The 17,094-nt window shown below is 47.3% G+C and overlaps 1 protein-coding gene across 1 annotated transcript in view; it reads right to left on the bottom strand.

Moving 5' to 3' along the window:
• Window positions 1-17,094, bottom strand: part of SRGAP3 (SLIT-ROBO Rho GTPase activating protein 3) — a 246,744-nt gene that overhangs the window by 46,306 nt on the left and 183,344 nt on the right. Inside the window, exons 5-6 of the mRNA XM_075005212.1 lie at window positions 16,532-16,717; window positions 14,558-14,686 (exon numbers count right to left, since the gene is read on the bottom strand). Coding sequence (XP_074861313.1) covers window positions 14,558-14,686; window positions 16,532-16,717 — 315 coding nt within the window. The remainder of the gene's footprint in view (window positions 1-14,557; window positions 14,687-16,531; window positions 16,718-17,094) is intronic.

Here is a 17,094-nt window from a genome sequence, read left to right as displayed (position 1 = left end):
GATGGCTTTTCATTTGCCCTGTAAGAGGGTGGCTGCCCATGGTGAGGCAGTTCAGCGTAAAGCATCTCTTGATACAGCCAAGGTGCACTCTACAGTCCTATACACTTTGGGATTCCCAAGAGGACTGCCCGTATTTCTGACTCACATCACAAGCATCCCTATTACTTTCATGGAATATTTACTTGGTTGTAACATGTTAACTGGGAACTCAAGGAGCAGGCCCAACGTCAAGGAAAGGCAACAGGGGCTATTGCACAGGGGTCCGGTGTTACTATAGTAGCAGTGGTGGCAGCTGGGAGCTCCAGGCCCATTTGAATGCCTTGGGAACATCACTCCACTGCTCCATGCAGGTTCTGAAGGCAGGTGGTGGGGTCCAGCACCATGCTCTGGGCAGCACTAAGGGCTGATTACCCTTGGCCCCACCTCTTTTGACTCCTCCCCTCCTGGGGTTGTAGAACCAGCTCCCAACCCCCGCACTGCGCACACACCCCTTGTCCCCAGGCCTGTGGTGGCTGTTGGCCCTGCTGTCGAGGAATTTTCTGACTTAGAGCTAAGAAACAGAACGCCTGGGTTGTGATGCAAGCTACTGCACACACAGAACACTAAGCTTATCTCCTTTACTTCCAGAGCTCAGTGTGTAACGTTTTCACACCAGACTTGGAACCTGACCATAACACCTTCTAAAAAGTCATTGAGATTGAGGCGGTGGATGCCAACTAATTCCAGTGTTCTCTTTCCTACAGGAACCACTGAGCCCATCAAATTCAGTATTATGCCTGAGGCAGTAGCCAATAACTGGTATTTCAAAGGAAATGTTAAAAATCACCTACAGCTTCCAACCACACGTGCAGTACTCTGCAGCAGGGAATAGAGAAAGAGGGATCTTTCCTGAGCCCTGTAGCAATCAAACAAACGCTTCAGGGCACGAATTGAATACATTTATCTTACATAACAACAAGTATTACTGGCCTTAAAACCACCCAGTCCTTTTAAAAACCCAGCTACAGTTAATTATGTGGTGGTCTCTGGAGCAGTTTTTCTCTGGGGGTGGGGGATTTTTAATTAGATTTCATTCTTTTTCCCAAAAATCTCTGCACCAGTTTCCAATATATGCGGGTTTCTTAGCTCTTACTTTTTTTTTTTCCTTAGGCTGATTTATTGGTGGATTATTTCTTGAATAGGGCTAGTGAATTTGGGGCTATCCTTTCAAATCTGCCTTTTGGGGGATGGACTATAAGTTGTCAAGAAGGGAAATGTTTTGTTCTGAGGGAAACTACAGCACTCTTCATATAAAGATAACAAGGGCTGTCAAGCAAAATCTCTCCCTCATCATCTTCATACAATGATTTACTTACTCCATGGTATAGCTGACCCAGTGCACGCAAAAAGAATTAACGAATAGGATCAGTGCATGAACTTTCCAAGCCAGGAAAAAATCATTTACAAGCTGCAAACTCTGGCAAAGAAAATACGTTCAGTTTGACCACATTATTAAACAACTGTTGGCAAAAGGGAAGAGATCTGTATTTGTTTTATTTCTAACTAAATTCATTAATATGTTCTGGCCACAGCCCAAAACCATCTTCTTTCATTGACAATGGGACATAAAAGTACTTTGACACTTCAATAGTGATTACTGTTAATTTGTCAGTGGTGCAAGGTATCCCCTATCAATGTTCACAGCCCCATAGTGATCCTGAGCAAGTGACAGCCCCTCTCTATGCATCAGTCTCCCCATCTGTATAATGAGGAAAATAATACTGATTTCCTTTGTATAGTGCCTAGAACTCTGCTGATAAAAAGTGCTACAGAAAGAAGCTAGGTGAAATTATCAGTAGACTTCTGCAAATCCTTGGATATCTGCTTTATAGCCATGGGTATCTGCATTCACAGATATGGATGCAGATATCCACAGCTCATTTTTGCAGATATGAATGCAGATACAAATTTTCTATCCATGCAGAGCTCCTATTGTCAGCTACAGCACCAACCTCCAAACTGACTTGATCAGAACTTCTCACAGCAAAATGCTGTAGTTCATCACAGCACAACGGTGCACCTCACCATGTAGACGGAAAAAGCTGAGCAGAATATTTAAAATAGACACCATTTCTCCTTCAAAAGATCTGAAATCACAAAATTTCTAAGGAATTGCCCCATTTCACATGATTTTCTTTATCATTTGACTAAATTTAATATAAAATTCCTTTTTCTGTAAGTAGAAACTGGAGTAGTCAAGCACCACTTACATGTATCTAAACGACTTATGTGAGACCTAGGTGGTACACAGGCCTTTTGCTGGCCCTTCATACAGGGACAAATTCCACAACCTCTGAATGTTACAAACATTAAAAAGAGGCTCTTGATTGAAAATTTAGATCTGTGAATTCTGAGAAAACTGGAGAAAGAGAAAATGGTGCCATAGAAGGTACTGGATTAAGCACGGGGCTGGAGCTCAGTTTTATTTAAAGCTCCTATATTGGATTCTGCTCTCAGTAACATCAAATAAGTTCATGTAACTGGCCCCACCTCCATCTGTCTACCTGTCTGTCTATGGGTTTTATACTGCTGCCCATCACCATGCTATGGCAGCATTTTCCACATAAAATCAGCAGTGGACTTCATGGAATATCTGGCACATCCCCCTTTTGGAGTTAAAACTGCTTAGAGTAAGGTTTTTCTGGTTACTAAAGGTTTGGGAATAGAGGAAGCAGTTCATATAGTGAACACTGCTTTTGGTACAAAGGCTCTCGCAACTAGGTTTAATTAATGCAATGAATGAGGAAAGTACAGATTTGAACAACTGGTCGTAATTGGGCTTTTGATATTTTAATAATGAAACTAGAACATCTGAAATGTAGTTAAACTTTGAAGTAGGGCACTACTCCATTCACAGGACTGGAGTAAGGACTTCCAAGTTGGGCTCTCTACTTTGAAGTTCACTTTGAAGTAAGGAAAGTGTGTGTAGATGCTCTGCATGCTACTTCAAAGTAGCAGCTTACTTCGAAGTAAGTTTGCAGTGTAGACACAGCCATAGTGTAGCATGGGGATGTTATGTAATGCCAAACTAAACAGCTCCATCCACACCACTGTATCCAATTCAAATGCTAAACTATTCTATGTTGCCAAATCAAACCTTCATAAAAGTGGTTTCCAGATGAACCTATTACAAAAAGTACTTATCAGGAAAACACACTGAGTCCAGTATTTCCCAAAGCTTTCGAAAGAAGAGGCCACCTTCAGGAAAACCATGTATTGTATAAATTTGTACATCTTCGGAATCCCCATTCCCTCTTCCTCTTCTTTGCACTTCACTGGGGCTTACCTCATACAGTGGGAAATGTTTTGGTAGATATTCATAACATATGCTTCTTTTCCTTTTTAATAGCATAATGGGTAACTATGTTGACATTTAAGCCTCATCTACACTAGCTGGCTATTTCAAAATAGCTGGCCCAACTTTGACATAGCGCATGGTGCATCTACACGCACCGTGCGCTATTTTGAAGTTGAAATCGACATAAGGTGGCGAGACGTTGAAATTGCTATCCCCATCAGAAGATGGGAATAGTGCCCTACTTCAACATCCAACTTCGAAGTAAGGCATGTGTAGACGATCTGCGTCCCACTATGTAGGAATAGTGGGGTCCTCCATGGTGGCCATCAGCTGGGGGGTTGAGAGACGCTCTGTCCAGCCCCTGTGGGGCTCTATGGTGACTGCATGCAGCAGCCCTTAAAGCGCCAAGCCCCTGGATTTTCCTGTGGCAAGAAGCTCAAAGCTTGCAGGCAGCAGCACAGACACGTGCATAGCCTGCATGCCCTCCAGACGCCCTGAACCCCCACCCAGCACCCATGGCAGCCAGCCAGCCCCCTGAGCGCCCCCAGGGCACACCCCCCGGGGGACCCAGGGCTCCCAGTCGTCCAACTGGGGGGCGGAGGGGGAGAGGCGGCAGGGCCCCTCCTGGTCGGACACCAAGATCCAGGAAATGCTGTGGCTTGCAGACCATGCAGATGCGTTCGCTCGGCTAGCTGACAGTCTGGCCGCCCGGGGTCACCCTGTCTGCACTCCTGACCACGTGAGAAGTAAAGTCAAGGAGCTGTGGCAGGGTTACGCCCAGACCCAGGACACAGCCAGCTGGTCTGGGGCTGCCCCTGCCACTTGCCCCTTTTACAGGGTGCTCAGGGAGATCCTGGGCCCCCAGTGCACCTCTGTCCCCCTGGACACCCTTGACACTTCGGACGACGAGCCCCAGCAGGCCCCGGAGCTGGAGTCCAGCCCGGAGGCCAGCTCTGCACCCCAGGGACCCCCAGAGGAGCCCATCCTGGGACAGCAGAGGAGGAGGGGGGCTCCAGTGTCAGGGGGCTCCTCATCGACCTCCCCTCCTGCAGCTCCAGCAGGGTGCCCGCACGACGGGTGTCCCCCGACCATGGGAGCGGAGCGTCAGGTATGTACCCCAGGTTCACGCCCTCAGGTTAAGGGGCGGGGGCAAGGGACACGACCAGGGCCCCCACACACACGCCCAGCTGACCCCAGCCCACCACGGCCCAGCCAGACCATGGTCCCAGGACAGCAGTGGCACGGCCCCCAGAGCCCATCAGCACCTGCCCCCAGGACCGTGTTACCACCATCCCTGGCGGTGGGGGGGAGAAGAACCGCTGAAGGGGGTCAGCCCCGGGGGGACACCACACCCATCATCATCCTGGGAGACAGGGGACAGAGACCCAGCAGCAGAAGGGTGGGGGGGCGTGGCCCACGTCAGGGCCCAGACTAACGGCTGTCTTTGTTCCTCCCTGCTCTTTTCTGCAGCCGCACCATCTGAGGGCCACAACAGCACAGGCATCGCGTCCGTCATGCCAGACAGCCCAAACAGGACATCGCACTGTGGCAGCCAAGGAATGGAGCAGGGACTGGCCCCAGGATGAGCCCGCCACCGCTGGAGCCAGTCACGGGCAGCCGCTGACCCCCAGCTCCTCGCCACTCTCCGGTGGCAGGTGGAGGTGTCAGAGCACCGCCTGCAAGTGGAGAAGTGCCAGCTCTACTTGCAGGAGCGAGCGCTGGCCTGGCGCCAGGAGGCCTGGGGGTCCTTCATGAGGACCTTCGAGTGGATCGTTGAGAGGATGCTGACCCCCACTGCTCCGGCCGCCATCTCTCCCAGCCACCGTCCATCTGCTCTGGAGCCTGCCAAGGAGGAGGATCACACACCTCAGGAGCCAACCCGGCCATACCTGTCAGTCCTCCTGGCCCCCACCCAGCCTCAACAGAGCCTCCAGCCCAGGCATGGGTTGCACCCCGGACTCTGGGCACTGGACAGTAGGGGGAAGGGGACAAGGACTGGGCTACCCAGGCCCCCCCTTTGTACACAGTCCAACCCCAAAAACAGTTGTCCTCCCACTCCCCTTTAGTAGCTGTCCTCCCCCAATGTACATAGTTCCCCATTCCTCTTTGAAAATATTCATCATTTTGTTGGGTTTCAATAATGCTCAGTTTATTTAAAACAATAAGAAATGTGTGTTGTGTGCCCTCAGGGTGCAGTAGTGTTGGCGTGGGGGCAGTGTAGTGTGTTGTAGGTGGTTGGGGGGGCAGTGGGTGGCCCACCAGGCTGGCCCTGCCGGTGCTCACCCCACAGCCTGGTCGAAATGGGCCCGCAGGGCCTCCTGGACCCTGATCTCCTTGTGGTCAGCTTGGCGACTCGGGGTGGCAGCTGGCTGGTGGTAGGCCGTGCCAATCTCCACAACCCAGCCCTGTACAAAGGCCTCCCCCTTGCTCTCCACCAGGTTGTGGAGTGTGCAGCACGTGCCCACAACCTGGGGATGTTGAGGAGCCCTGCGTCCAAGCAGGTGAGGAGGCACCTCCAGCAGCCGTTGAGGCAGCTGAAAGTCCGCTCGATCACCTGGCACACATGGTTGAGGCGAGTGTTGAACCACTCCTGGCTGGTGCCAAGGTGGCCCCTGTAGGGGTGCATGAGCCAGGGCTGGCAGAGGTAAGCCACATCCACCACAAGGCAGAGGGGCACGGTGGTGTTCCCCAGAGGCATCTCCCTTTGGGGATGTAGGTCCCTGCCTCCAGCCAGCGGCACAGGCCTGAGTTCCTAAAAACATGGGCATCGTGGGTGCTGCCAGGCCAGCCAACATATATGTCCTGGAAGTGGCCCTGGCTGTCCACCATGGCCTGGAGGACCACTGAGTGGTAGCCCTTCCTGTTCACAAAGTGTTCTCCGCTGTGCTCTGGGGCGCAGATGGAGATGTGGGTCCCGTCCAGTGCCCCGAAGCAGTTGGGGAATCCCATGCCGGCAAACCCTGCAATGGCTGCATCCAAGTCCCCGAGCCGCACGAGCCTGTGGAGCAGCAGAGCGTTCAGTGCACAGACCACCTGCAAAGGAAGGGCATGAGCACCCGTGAGGGTGTGCAGGATGTGCCTGGCCCCGCCCACGAGCTACCCCCCGGGCTCCGCCCCCATCCCGGGCTCTCCCTTCCCCCAGGCCCCCCCTCCCCCGGTTAACCCACCCCCAGGGGTCCCCTCCCAGGCCTCCTTACCTCCATGATGACAGCCCCGATGGTGGCCTTGCCCACACCAAACTGCTGTCCTATGGATCGGTAGCTGTCTGGAGTGGCCAGCTTCCAGATAGCAATGCTGACCCGTTTCTCAACAGTGATGGCACGCTGCATAGGGGTGTCCTGGTGCCTCAGGGCAGGGGCGAGCCACTGGCAGAGCTCGAGGAATGTCTGCTGGCTCATCCGGAAATTCCAGAGCCAGTGGTCATCATCCCCCTCCTCCAGGACCAGGCGCTCCCACCACTCTGTGCTGGTGGCGTACCTCCATAGTTGGCGGCACAATCGGTGCACAATGGTCTGGGGTGGCTTCTTCATCCCCCGAGGAGGAGAACTCTTCTTCCAGGAGGTGTTGGGAAGCCTCCTCTGCGGCACCGAGCAGGGCAGCCCCTGCCTCAGATACAGCCCTGAGGGCTTCTGGCTGCTGCTGCTGCTGCAGCTGGGGGTCCATGCTGCGTGCATGGGGTCTGCAACCGGTTGTCAGCTCTGCGGACCTTGTGCTGTGCAGGCCAAGTGTGTCTGGGAGGGGCCCTTTAAGGGAGCGGCTTGCTGTTGCCCCGGAAGGGCTAGTCCGTCCTGTGACCCTGTCCGCAGGCTTTCCTAGCCCCCTTTTTCTGATCAGGGCTGCTTTTGTGTGTAAACTCTCGCGTGCTACATATCAACATAGCACTTCCCTACGTCATCGCACCAGCCCTGGAGGATGCGTGGACGCTACGCGTTGAAATAGCTTATTTCGATTTTGCTACATCGAAATAAGCTATTTCAACATAGCACCCCAGTGTAGACGTAGCTTTAGAGTTTCATCATTAGCACCCAAGTTGGTGCCCACTGAAATAAATGAGCATGTCATACTTCAGGGCTATTGTTTCAGGCTCTCTACAAACTCTGGCATCTGGCTGCTTTGGTTACATACAGGTCATGTTTTGAAGGTTATAGAGAGACTAGCATTTTTTCTTCAAAACGAGTTAGGAATCTGGTGAACCACTGCCACGCCCCACAGCTGGTCCTTCACAACAGCTCATTACAGGATTTGTACCTTACTGTTCAAGTCTTATCATTCCAAATGAATACTCACAGCTGGACAGCCCTGCAGTGCATGTATTTCCTCAGTACATTGCTCTCTAAATGGCATTCAGTGACTGGAATGGAGAGGAAGGCTTCTCTCATGTACCACCTGACAAAGGAGAGGTATTTCTTTTTTCTTCCTCCTCTCCCATCCCCAAGTGTTGGAAGAAGTGACTGGACCAGGTGCTGAGATGGCGAGTGGCTCTGCAGACTGGCCTCCTCAGCAGGAATCTGAATACGGACACAGCAGGCTGAAAAGTAAAGGCTATCAAGAACTGCACTGAGTCTTTTGAGAGAGTCTAATTCCCCGTGATAGACGTTGTTTATTCTTTTATTGCTATGCCATAGACTTAATGTGAAACTCCCTGAAGCAATGAGATCTCTTTGTTGGACACATGCAGTATATCACGCTGAAGTGAAGGCACCTGCAACTCGGAGACGGTTGCTTTTGAGTTACAGAATAGGCTACATGCAACAGTTCTCTTAAATCTGCACTTTGCATAAGCACCCATGGCCAGTCATGCCTGGTTCTCAAACTGCCATCATGATGTCTGTCATTTGGCATCCTGCTACAGACCAGCAATCTAACTGGGGTACTGAGACTCAGAGGAGCTGAAGAGCCTTTTATAAGAGAAATAAAATGCTGGTGCCAAACATCAATCACTTCCTTTAAATAAAGAAAAATAAAAGGAGAAAAAAGACACATGGATCCAATTCTGATCTCAGTAAATCTGAGTAATTCTTGATATACTGTGGGTAACGGAGGTCAGAACCTGGACCACTGTGACTTGTGTCTCTTCCCTTTTCTCATCATTTGTACGGTTATGTCTCTTCCTGGAAGCAGTGACTTATTTGTGCAATTTCTGGGAAGAGGGGAAAACCAGGAAGAACACTTGAAGCTGAGGGCAGAGGTATAACAAGAGCCGTGTCTACACGTGCACGCTACTTCGAAGTAGCGGCACTAACCTCGAAATAGCGCCCGTCATGGCTACACGCTACATGCTATTTCGAAGTTAACTTCGACATTAGGCGGCAAGACGTCGAAGTCGCTAACCCCATGAGGGGATAGGAATAGCGCCCTATGGTCACCGTGGGCAGCATCCCTTAGCCCAGGGCTTCTGGCTGCTTCTGCGGCAGCTGGGGATCCATGCTGCAGGCACAGGGTCTGCAACCAGTTGTCAGCTCTGTGTATTTTGTGTTGTTTAGTGCAACTGTGTCTGGGAGGGGCCCTTTAAGGGAGCGGCTTGCTGTTGAGTCCGCCCTGTGACCCTGTCTGCAGCTGTGCCTGGCACCCTTATTTCGATGTGTGCTACTTTGGCATGTAGACGTTCCCTCGCAGCGCCTATTTCGATGTGGTGCCGCGCAACGTCGAAGTTGAACATCGACGTTGCCAGCCCTGGAGGACATGTAGACGTTACTCTTCGATGTTGCTACATCAAAATAAGCTATTTCGATGTAGGCTTCACGTGTAGACGTAGCCACGGGGTCATAGTATTTGGAAATAACAATGTCAACTGCAGAAAAATAGAGGGATTAAGGGGCAAATATGCTCTCTGATGAGCTCAGCTTGTGAAAATTGGGGCCTCTCCATTAAAGTCAATGGAGCCAGACTGATTAAACCAGCTGAGGATCAGCCATTTGGGAGATAACATCCCTATACAAACATGGGCAAAATGAAGCCCAGCGAGATAAAGAGACCTGGCCTCTGACTTTGTAGGCACCTTTAGGCTCTGTCAATTATCAGTGGAGTGGGAAATGACAGCAATTTTGGCTCTAAATACATAGGCTGAGTGCCTAAATAAAAATGAGCTGATTTGCTGGGGACAATGGCACCTGTGAACCCAAGGTCCATTTTATTTAGAAGCCTTTATATGGATGTAAGCACACCAACTATGTTTATAAATTTGTGGCCTGTGTCAAACTTCCTGTTTCAGGACATCACATGGCAGTTAGTCTAATAGTTGGCTGCATGCAGGTCTTCTCTGTGTGGTTGGTGAATGCAATTAATTTGGGTTGTAATACTGTGGCCCCAAAAAATGAAAGGCTACCCATAAAGCTGTGGCTGACTTGCTGAGAGTCACAGAATGAACTGGTTACAAATCTAAGAATAAAACCAGGAGTCCTGTCCATCTTCCACTGGAGCTACTAGGTCTAAACCCATCCTTAAGGAGGGAACTTCTCTGATAACAGGCCCAAGCCTCAGCAACAGCTCTTCATAGTACTTCATCCATACACTGTTTTTATACTTTTGTCACAGCCAAGGAAAGACAAAGTATTTCTGTTCATGTGCTCCAATTAAAGGGTCTTTTGTGTGATTTTCCGGTTTGTGCTGTCTTGACATATCTGCAACACCCAACATTTTGCTTTGATGGAAACAAATCACTTTGCTTGAGGACTTTTAGCACTATAACTTTGACTGGCGCCTCTGTTTTCCTGCTTGACTGTGTGATAAATGGCAATGCCATCAGCTAAGTTTTCTAGGGCCCATACAACTTAGCAATGGAGTGCAACAGTAAATTGGCTGATGTACTCGTTTTTCTGAACGGCAGGTCATAAAGAATACTGGCCCTTTATCTATCTTTCTAGCTGTATGTCTTAGATATGGGGTTTAAGCAGGATGCAGAGGAGATTCAGAAAGGATATACACACTTCTATTTCCATATAGTAATACCTACTGAGTCCTATAACATCTTTCATCTGAATAGTGCTATCCCCATTTTGCCCATCAGAGATTAATTCAAGTCACATAACGAATCAGTAAAAGATCTAAGAAAACAACCCAGGAGTCCTAAAATTCAGGCATGCTTCTTTCAAGGAAATTCCACAACACTCTTTAAATCAATGTCTAACATGACTTCCCCAATGTTGCAAACCCCTGCCCATCAGGGAGAAAAGCCCATCTGATGCCAAACCAGAGACAGATGAGTGTGCTAATTCATGACTTCTCTGATCAAGTTTTACCTTCCATGCTACAATCCAGTGCCCGAGAAGAATGCTACTTTCTCCACAAATAGTTGAGACACAGGATCTCACCAAAGTGGAGATGGCTCTCCAGCAGTTATTAGAACTGTTACTCTGCTTTGCAGTTGACAGCATGAAAAATGTAAAGACTAGGTCTAATAGACTGGCATTTGCCCATCCAAGGTGTGTGGGATTCTGGGTTGGTTTTTTTTTTCTTTTTAATGCTGCTAAATTCCAGCTCCAGGGATCTGATGCTTCAGACATGAGTACAAGTTATAAAATGCTAAATGGCAATTTGTGCTGGAGATGAACTGCCTGCAGCAGCCCTTCTGTAGCCTTACTGGGTTCCAGAGAGAAAACCTTTTACATCATTAATCATCACTTTTGGTGATTCTGGGTGGAACAGCTGAATGAATAATCATAACTGCAATACATCAAGCCTAAGTCCTTTGAAGACAGTCACTCTACTCTTAGGCCCTTTGCTTAGATTCAGTTCTCACTTGAACATGGTATTCTTCCTCCCTTCAGGCAAATTTCACTCCTGCTGAGAAGCCAGGCCCAAAGGCTATGCACCACTCAAGCTTCAGTATGCCCTTCAAATTAGGGTGCATGGGCTTTGTTCTGGCTCTCTGCATCAGGTCAATTTCACTTTTCTTACACATCACAGTTGTGCAGCCCAGCCTCATGCTATTAAACAACAGCTGGGTTCTACCCAAGAACCGTAAGTGGCTACATTAAATGGTGGATGAACTGATTCCTGTATGTACACATATATGTGTATATATTCTATAGTGTGTGTGTGTGTGTGTGTGTGTGTGTGTGTGTGTATATTTGTGCGTGTGTGCACTTTACCAACTATAAATCAAAGTAACAATAGAAATCCAGATGATACAGAACTAAAACTGTAACGTTAACTTTCCATCTAAAACACACAGCACCAAGTTTTTACTTGCATTAGTTACACACATGGAGTTGGAAAGCCCTGATGTTTCTAGTACTGAACAAGTCATGAGAATATCTCTTTTTTCAGTGCCCTTAATGTGTGGTGCAGTGTACGGGATCCCTTTATTCTGGGATGTACTGAAATCTCCCCTCCAGTGCTCCTGCAAAAAACACTGGATTTATACAGCAACGAAGGGTCCTGTGGCACCTTACAGACTAACAGAAAAGTTTTGAGCATGAGCTTTTGTGAGCACAGACTCACTTCATCAGACGCTGGTCTTGGAAATCTGCAGGGCCAGGTATAAATAAGCCAGAGCAAGGGTGGGGATAACAAGGTTAGCTCAGTCAGCAAGTGTGAGGCTTACTACCAGCAGTTGATCTGGATGTTTGAAGACCAATGAAGGGGAAGCTGCTTTATACAAAAGCCTGTTCAAATACTCTTCTCCCAGAGGATTTAAAATTAGGGCACCCAAGAAAAACTCATATATCTTAACAATACTTTGCCAAAAAAACCCTATCAGAATATATAATTAGCAGTATACAGTTGTACAGAATCAAAGATACTTTACTTAAAGCTCCCTGAAGGGATTCCTGGAGTGAGAACGCAAAGCCATCTGCTGACTCCAATGGAAGTGTCAGCAAGGAAATAAATTTGGGAGGAACAACATAAAACAGCTATCACTAAACTGGAATTCAGCAACTCTCCAGGAAAACAAAAGTCACTCTCATTAAAACAAAAATACAGGCACTCAAAGGGCAAGTCAGTAAGGCAGCTTCATATCCTCCTGTTTTTGTTTCCACTTGCAAGCGATTTTTTTGTTTGTTTTGTTTTTAATATGAATAAACAGAGCAAAGATGAAAAAGAGACTCAAAAATTATATCCAGTAACATCTCTATCAAACTAATATCTTGAAATTCCTGTGAGTCTTACTTCAAACCTCCCTTTTTAATTACTAACTAGACTAATAACTATGATCTGGATATTTATTAGAAGAGATTTACATGGCAATTTTTTAAAAATAATGCATTTTAAAGACATTTAAAAACCAGGACCAGACCATAACAAAACAAAACGCTCAACACACACAGATCAGCATCATTTTTATATGACCATTGTGGCAACTTAAGCAAGTTAAAACTGAATACCAGGAAGAAATTCCTTATGGCAAGATCTATGAAGTTGTGGAAGTCAACCTCAGGGAAATACATCAAAGAAAGTGATAGAAGCTCCATGTTTTGAATCACTTAAAAGTACACAGTATGAAGCATTAGCTAAAACGCAAAGTCTGATCCTGGAGCTACTACTGGGCTTGTGTCCCTGAATAATGACCACAATGGAGCTATTCAACTGTAAGCACCAGGACTCTGATTCAGGAGAGCACCCCTGCTCAGGAAGGACTTCAGCATATGCTTAACTCCCAAGAAGGTTAATGAGATTTAAGCAGAAAAGCTCTTGAGTATGTGAATTCGAGTTGGGCCAGGATCAGAACCATAAAGGGGCCCGATGCTCGACCAGTAGGGCAGGGACACGCCACCCAAACCTGCTCCCACTGAAACTGATGGAAACTGTGCTGTGAGTTAGTCAGGACAATTACATTTTCCCACGTCTACCTTCCATAGCAAGGAACCATTCGAGATTCCTAATTTTCAAGAAGCTTCTCTTTTATCCATTTTAAATAGGGATTCATAGATATGCCAGACAGGACCACTCTGACTATCTACTCTGCAACACAGGATGAAGAAACTCACCAATCTCAGTATCAGTCCAGATACTCATTTCAGTTTCATATAAACGTTTGCCCAATTTTACACTTCAGCATTTTATAAGTGAGGCTCAACCATGTCATGTTACTGCATTAGGGGTAAAATTCACACTTCTCAAATGGTCTATGTAAGTGAGACCCTGAACATAAAGTAAACTCCTTATTAAAGAGCTTATGTGATGTGCAATACCTTTTCCAGACCCTCAGTACTGAGGTGAATTCCATCCTAAGCTTATACGCCTCCATATATCAAGGGTGATAGTGCATTTTAGCCTTTTCAAAAGAGGTCACCACTTCAGGCTGTAGGAAAATGCCAATCCAGACACAAATATTTCTTTGGAGATTTCTACCAAAACCATAATCGTGGTACACGGAAGCCAAAATCTTAAGATTCTTGTGGAAATAAGTAAAAGATGCCAAAAGCGCTAAAATAAAATGAGCATTGTAGACTTATCTTAGAGATGGGTATGAGCACTAAAATTTCAGATCTGGCCCCCATTCCAGAAGCCTATATTTGGCTTGTTTGCATGTTGGAGTGATTTGGGCCCTGCTCTCATTTATATGTATTGATAGCATAGGCCTTGAGACAGACTTTACTGGGCCCTGGGGAAGATGTGGTGGAGGGGAATTTGGGCTCTAGGAGGATACAGTAGGGGCAGAGCCTTGAATAGAAGGTGGGGCTGGGGCTAGTCTTCCCCATAGAGCCCTTGGCACCACCCAGAGGGTGCTGCATAGGGCTTTGGTGGTGATTTAAAGGCCCCCGGGCTCTGGCCACTCCTGGTTCTGCTGCCACAGTAGCAGCACTGAGAGCCTGAAGGCCTGGGCCCTTTAAAAATCAACAGGCTGTGGGACAGCTGCCCCCTCAACTCCCCTCCGTCATCAGTAGCCCAGATTGATTGTTACAAAAAAAAAAAAAAAAAAAGCAAGCTATAATTTTGCCAGCTGTTGCATAGGGAAGTTTAAATGTTGAGCAAAAATGAACCAATGACTTTGCTTTCAGGAGTTCTCCATGAAACGTAATAAAGACCAGTTCCCATACAATCACTACTGGGGCTCTGTCACTGCCTTTGTATAATATGGGGAAAACACTGAAAAAACCCACCAAAACCCGTAATGTTTGCAAAGACCCCTAGGTTAGCCAGAGTTCAAAATAATAACCAACTGCCCTTCATTAGTACCGCGCACCAGGGCGAGATGCAGGGTCAGTGTCTGGAACTCAGCAGCTTTCTGATCATCAGGAAGAGGGGTGGAAGCATTCACAGAGAAGGATCACTTACATCAATGAGGTCAGAAACGTCGTGGATGTAGTATTTACTGACGGCTGCATTTGTGGCTGCCAGATTCAGCAGATAATCATTCCTGGCTTTCGTGCACTTCAGCTTATTTTCAGAATATTTGGCCTGCCTCTGCAAAAGCAAAAGAGAATGTAAAAGCAGAAGAGAATTATGAAGGAGGTTCACATTTCCTCTCACTACAAGTCCTCCATGGTGCAAAATAGCACCCTTTTAGTAGGATGCAGCAGAGACCTTTGCCAGTGCAAGGGATTCCATCTAATCATAACTCATATACTTCACACAACAGCAAGTGCATTCAAGTTGAATGTACCTAACACAGTTAGAGCACAGTTATCAACCTGTTTCTGTCCATTTGTGGAAGAGTTGGCATCTGTCAAGGTTAGAGGGCTAAATTCTACTCCCAGTTACACCGAGGTATAAATCTGAGTAATTCCAGATACACATCTGCATCTGACTGTGGAAACTGGCCCAAAGGCTCAAGTTACAAAATTCAGAAGGAAATCCAAAAATCAAACCTCCTAAAAGTTCAGGATATTTGTTCAGGATGGTCTCTAATTAAGAGGTTAAAGAAGAACGCCTAACCCTTGCAGTGAGCTATCTCCTGTTTAGGATTCCAGTGCAACATACACAGCTGGGTAAACACACATTAATTGTTCCAGCCTAAGGAGGTTATTTTTCATTCTCTCAAAAAAAAATCAGAAAAGGTACCTGAATGCAAATACAAGTTGAACCTCTCTAATCTGACCAGTGGCAAACTAGAGAACTTGCTGAACCAGAGGAGGTCAGTATTGTCTAGCAGAATTTTCACTACTTCTACTGCTTATAGGGTTCTTAGAAAACATTTAGAGCTACATAACAGCACAGAACACTAAAATCATGCTGGACCATGGATGTTGCTGGACCAGAGAGTGCCAAACTAGAAACATTTAACCTGTACTTGGCGTTTCTGTAAATCTGCAGAATGCAAGGTTTTGAGGCAGCCTGGAGAAGAAAAAGCTACCGAGTTTTGATACCAGTAAGGACACTGTTTTAATTCAGAGTCCCCGTCAGCTTGCAGACTAGTGGAAAGAGATAGAGAAAAGCAGTTCTTTGTACCAGAGCCTCTTCCTTCAAGACTCTGATCTAACGAATCCTGGAACATCTACTCTTCATTGTAACAAGGATAGATTTGTGTGATGAAAAACAAAACACTGAAATATAGTCTGCAAGTTGAACACAACTCCCCCTGCATGGTATCCTCTGTGCCTAGATGACAAAACATTATCAGGCCAGACTAGATTTACTGCTATGCTCCCTCCCACAGAAGCAGACAAAGTCTTCCAGATCCTAGATTGTGTGTGTGATCAAAATATCAGTCAGACCCATAGACTGAATAGTTACTGTATAAACATTTCATTGCAATTGTTTGTGCTGGCTCCCTCAGCCTTCTGCGTTGTGTTTGTTTTCAAAGCCATTTTATTTTTTGGAGGCCTTTACAGCTGCCCTTTTCAACTCTCCCCCTCCACATGGAGCCACAAGACAATATTTAATGGTTGGCCACATCAGTCCCTACCTATGTTATTTCAACCCCTCTGTGAATATGCTGCCTGATGTTCCCCAGGCTCCATTTTTTGCTAAAAGATGGCAGCCTGATTTTGAATCAAACCCTTGCCACCAACAGATTTTGGCACACCTCCATTACTAATGGGCAGTGAAGAGATATTTTTATAGCTTCCCCAAATTGTGCTTCGTTAAACTGCACACCAGCATCAAACTAGCAGGAGACTTCCTCTCTGATCCCTTCAAAGGCTGCAAAAAGGGTTGCAAGACAATGATGAATGCTGGAGTCAAAACCCTGCACAGAGAGATTTTTGTCTGCACGCCTAGCCCAGTACACACACAGCCAGCATCCACTGCTGCATCCACCATCAGCCAAGCCGTCAGCCACGCAGGAGGCTTGTTATTTCTCCTACCCACCTTCTCCTTCATCTTCTCAATCTTCTTGACGGAGCTCCGGCGCTGAGGCCTGTCCTCATGCCGCAGCAGGTTCACACTTATGTCTCCAGACTTGTTGAACTGCTTTTCCTCCTGCTTCTCTGCTTCCTTTAGTTTGCTCTCAGCACTGATACTTTCTGCATGGTACATGTGGTAAGTCTTCATCACCTGGAGAGACAGAAGCTAGTGAGTCTCCTACACTTAAAGCATTAGTCCTCGTGCATGAGGCAGGCTGGCGAGCCCTACAAATCATGGGCCGGATTCTCAGCTATGCCAGGGTTGTTTGATGCCACCCCTTAGAGGGGGCTGGGCTCAGCCACTGAAGTTAACCCTTACAAAGAACATCTCTACAGCCAGGACACAGCTGGCGTAAGGGCTCAACATCGCTGACCCTAGCCCCTAGTACTGCATGGCCAGAATGCACTGCACTCCAGCTGTTCTGCTTTCCAGAGCCATAGACGAACAGAGCAGTAACTTACAGCAGCTCTGAGCTAGGGGCAGGTAGGCCCTTGCATGGCTCCAGAACATGGGGAGCACAAAGGTAG

The sequence above is a fragment of the Carettochelys insculpta genome, chromosome 11 (assembly GCF_033958435.1).
Source record: "Carettochelys insculpta isolate YL-2023 chromosome 11, ASM3395843v1, whole genome shotgun sequence".
NCBI classification, from domain to species: Eukaryota; Metazoa; Chordata; order Testudines; family Carettochelyidae; genus Carettochelys; species Carettochelys insculpta.
This window is presented reverse-complemented; position numbering and strand designations above follow the sequence as displayed.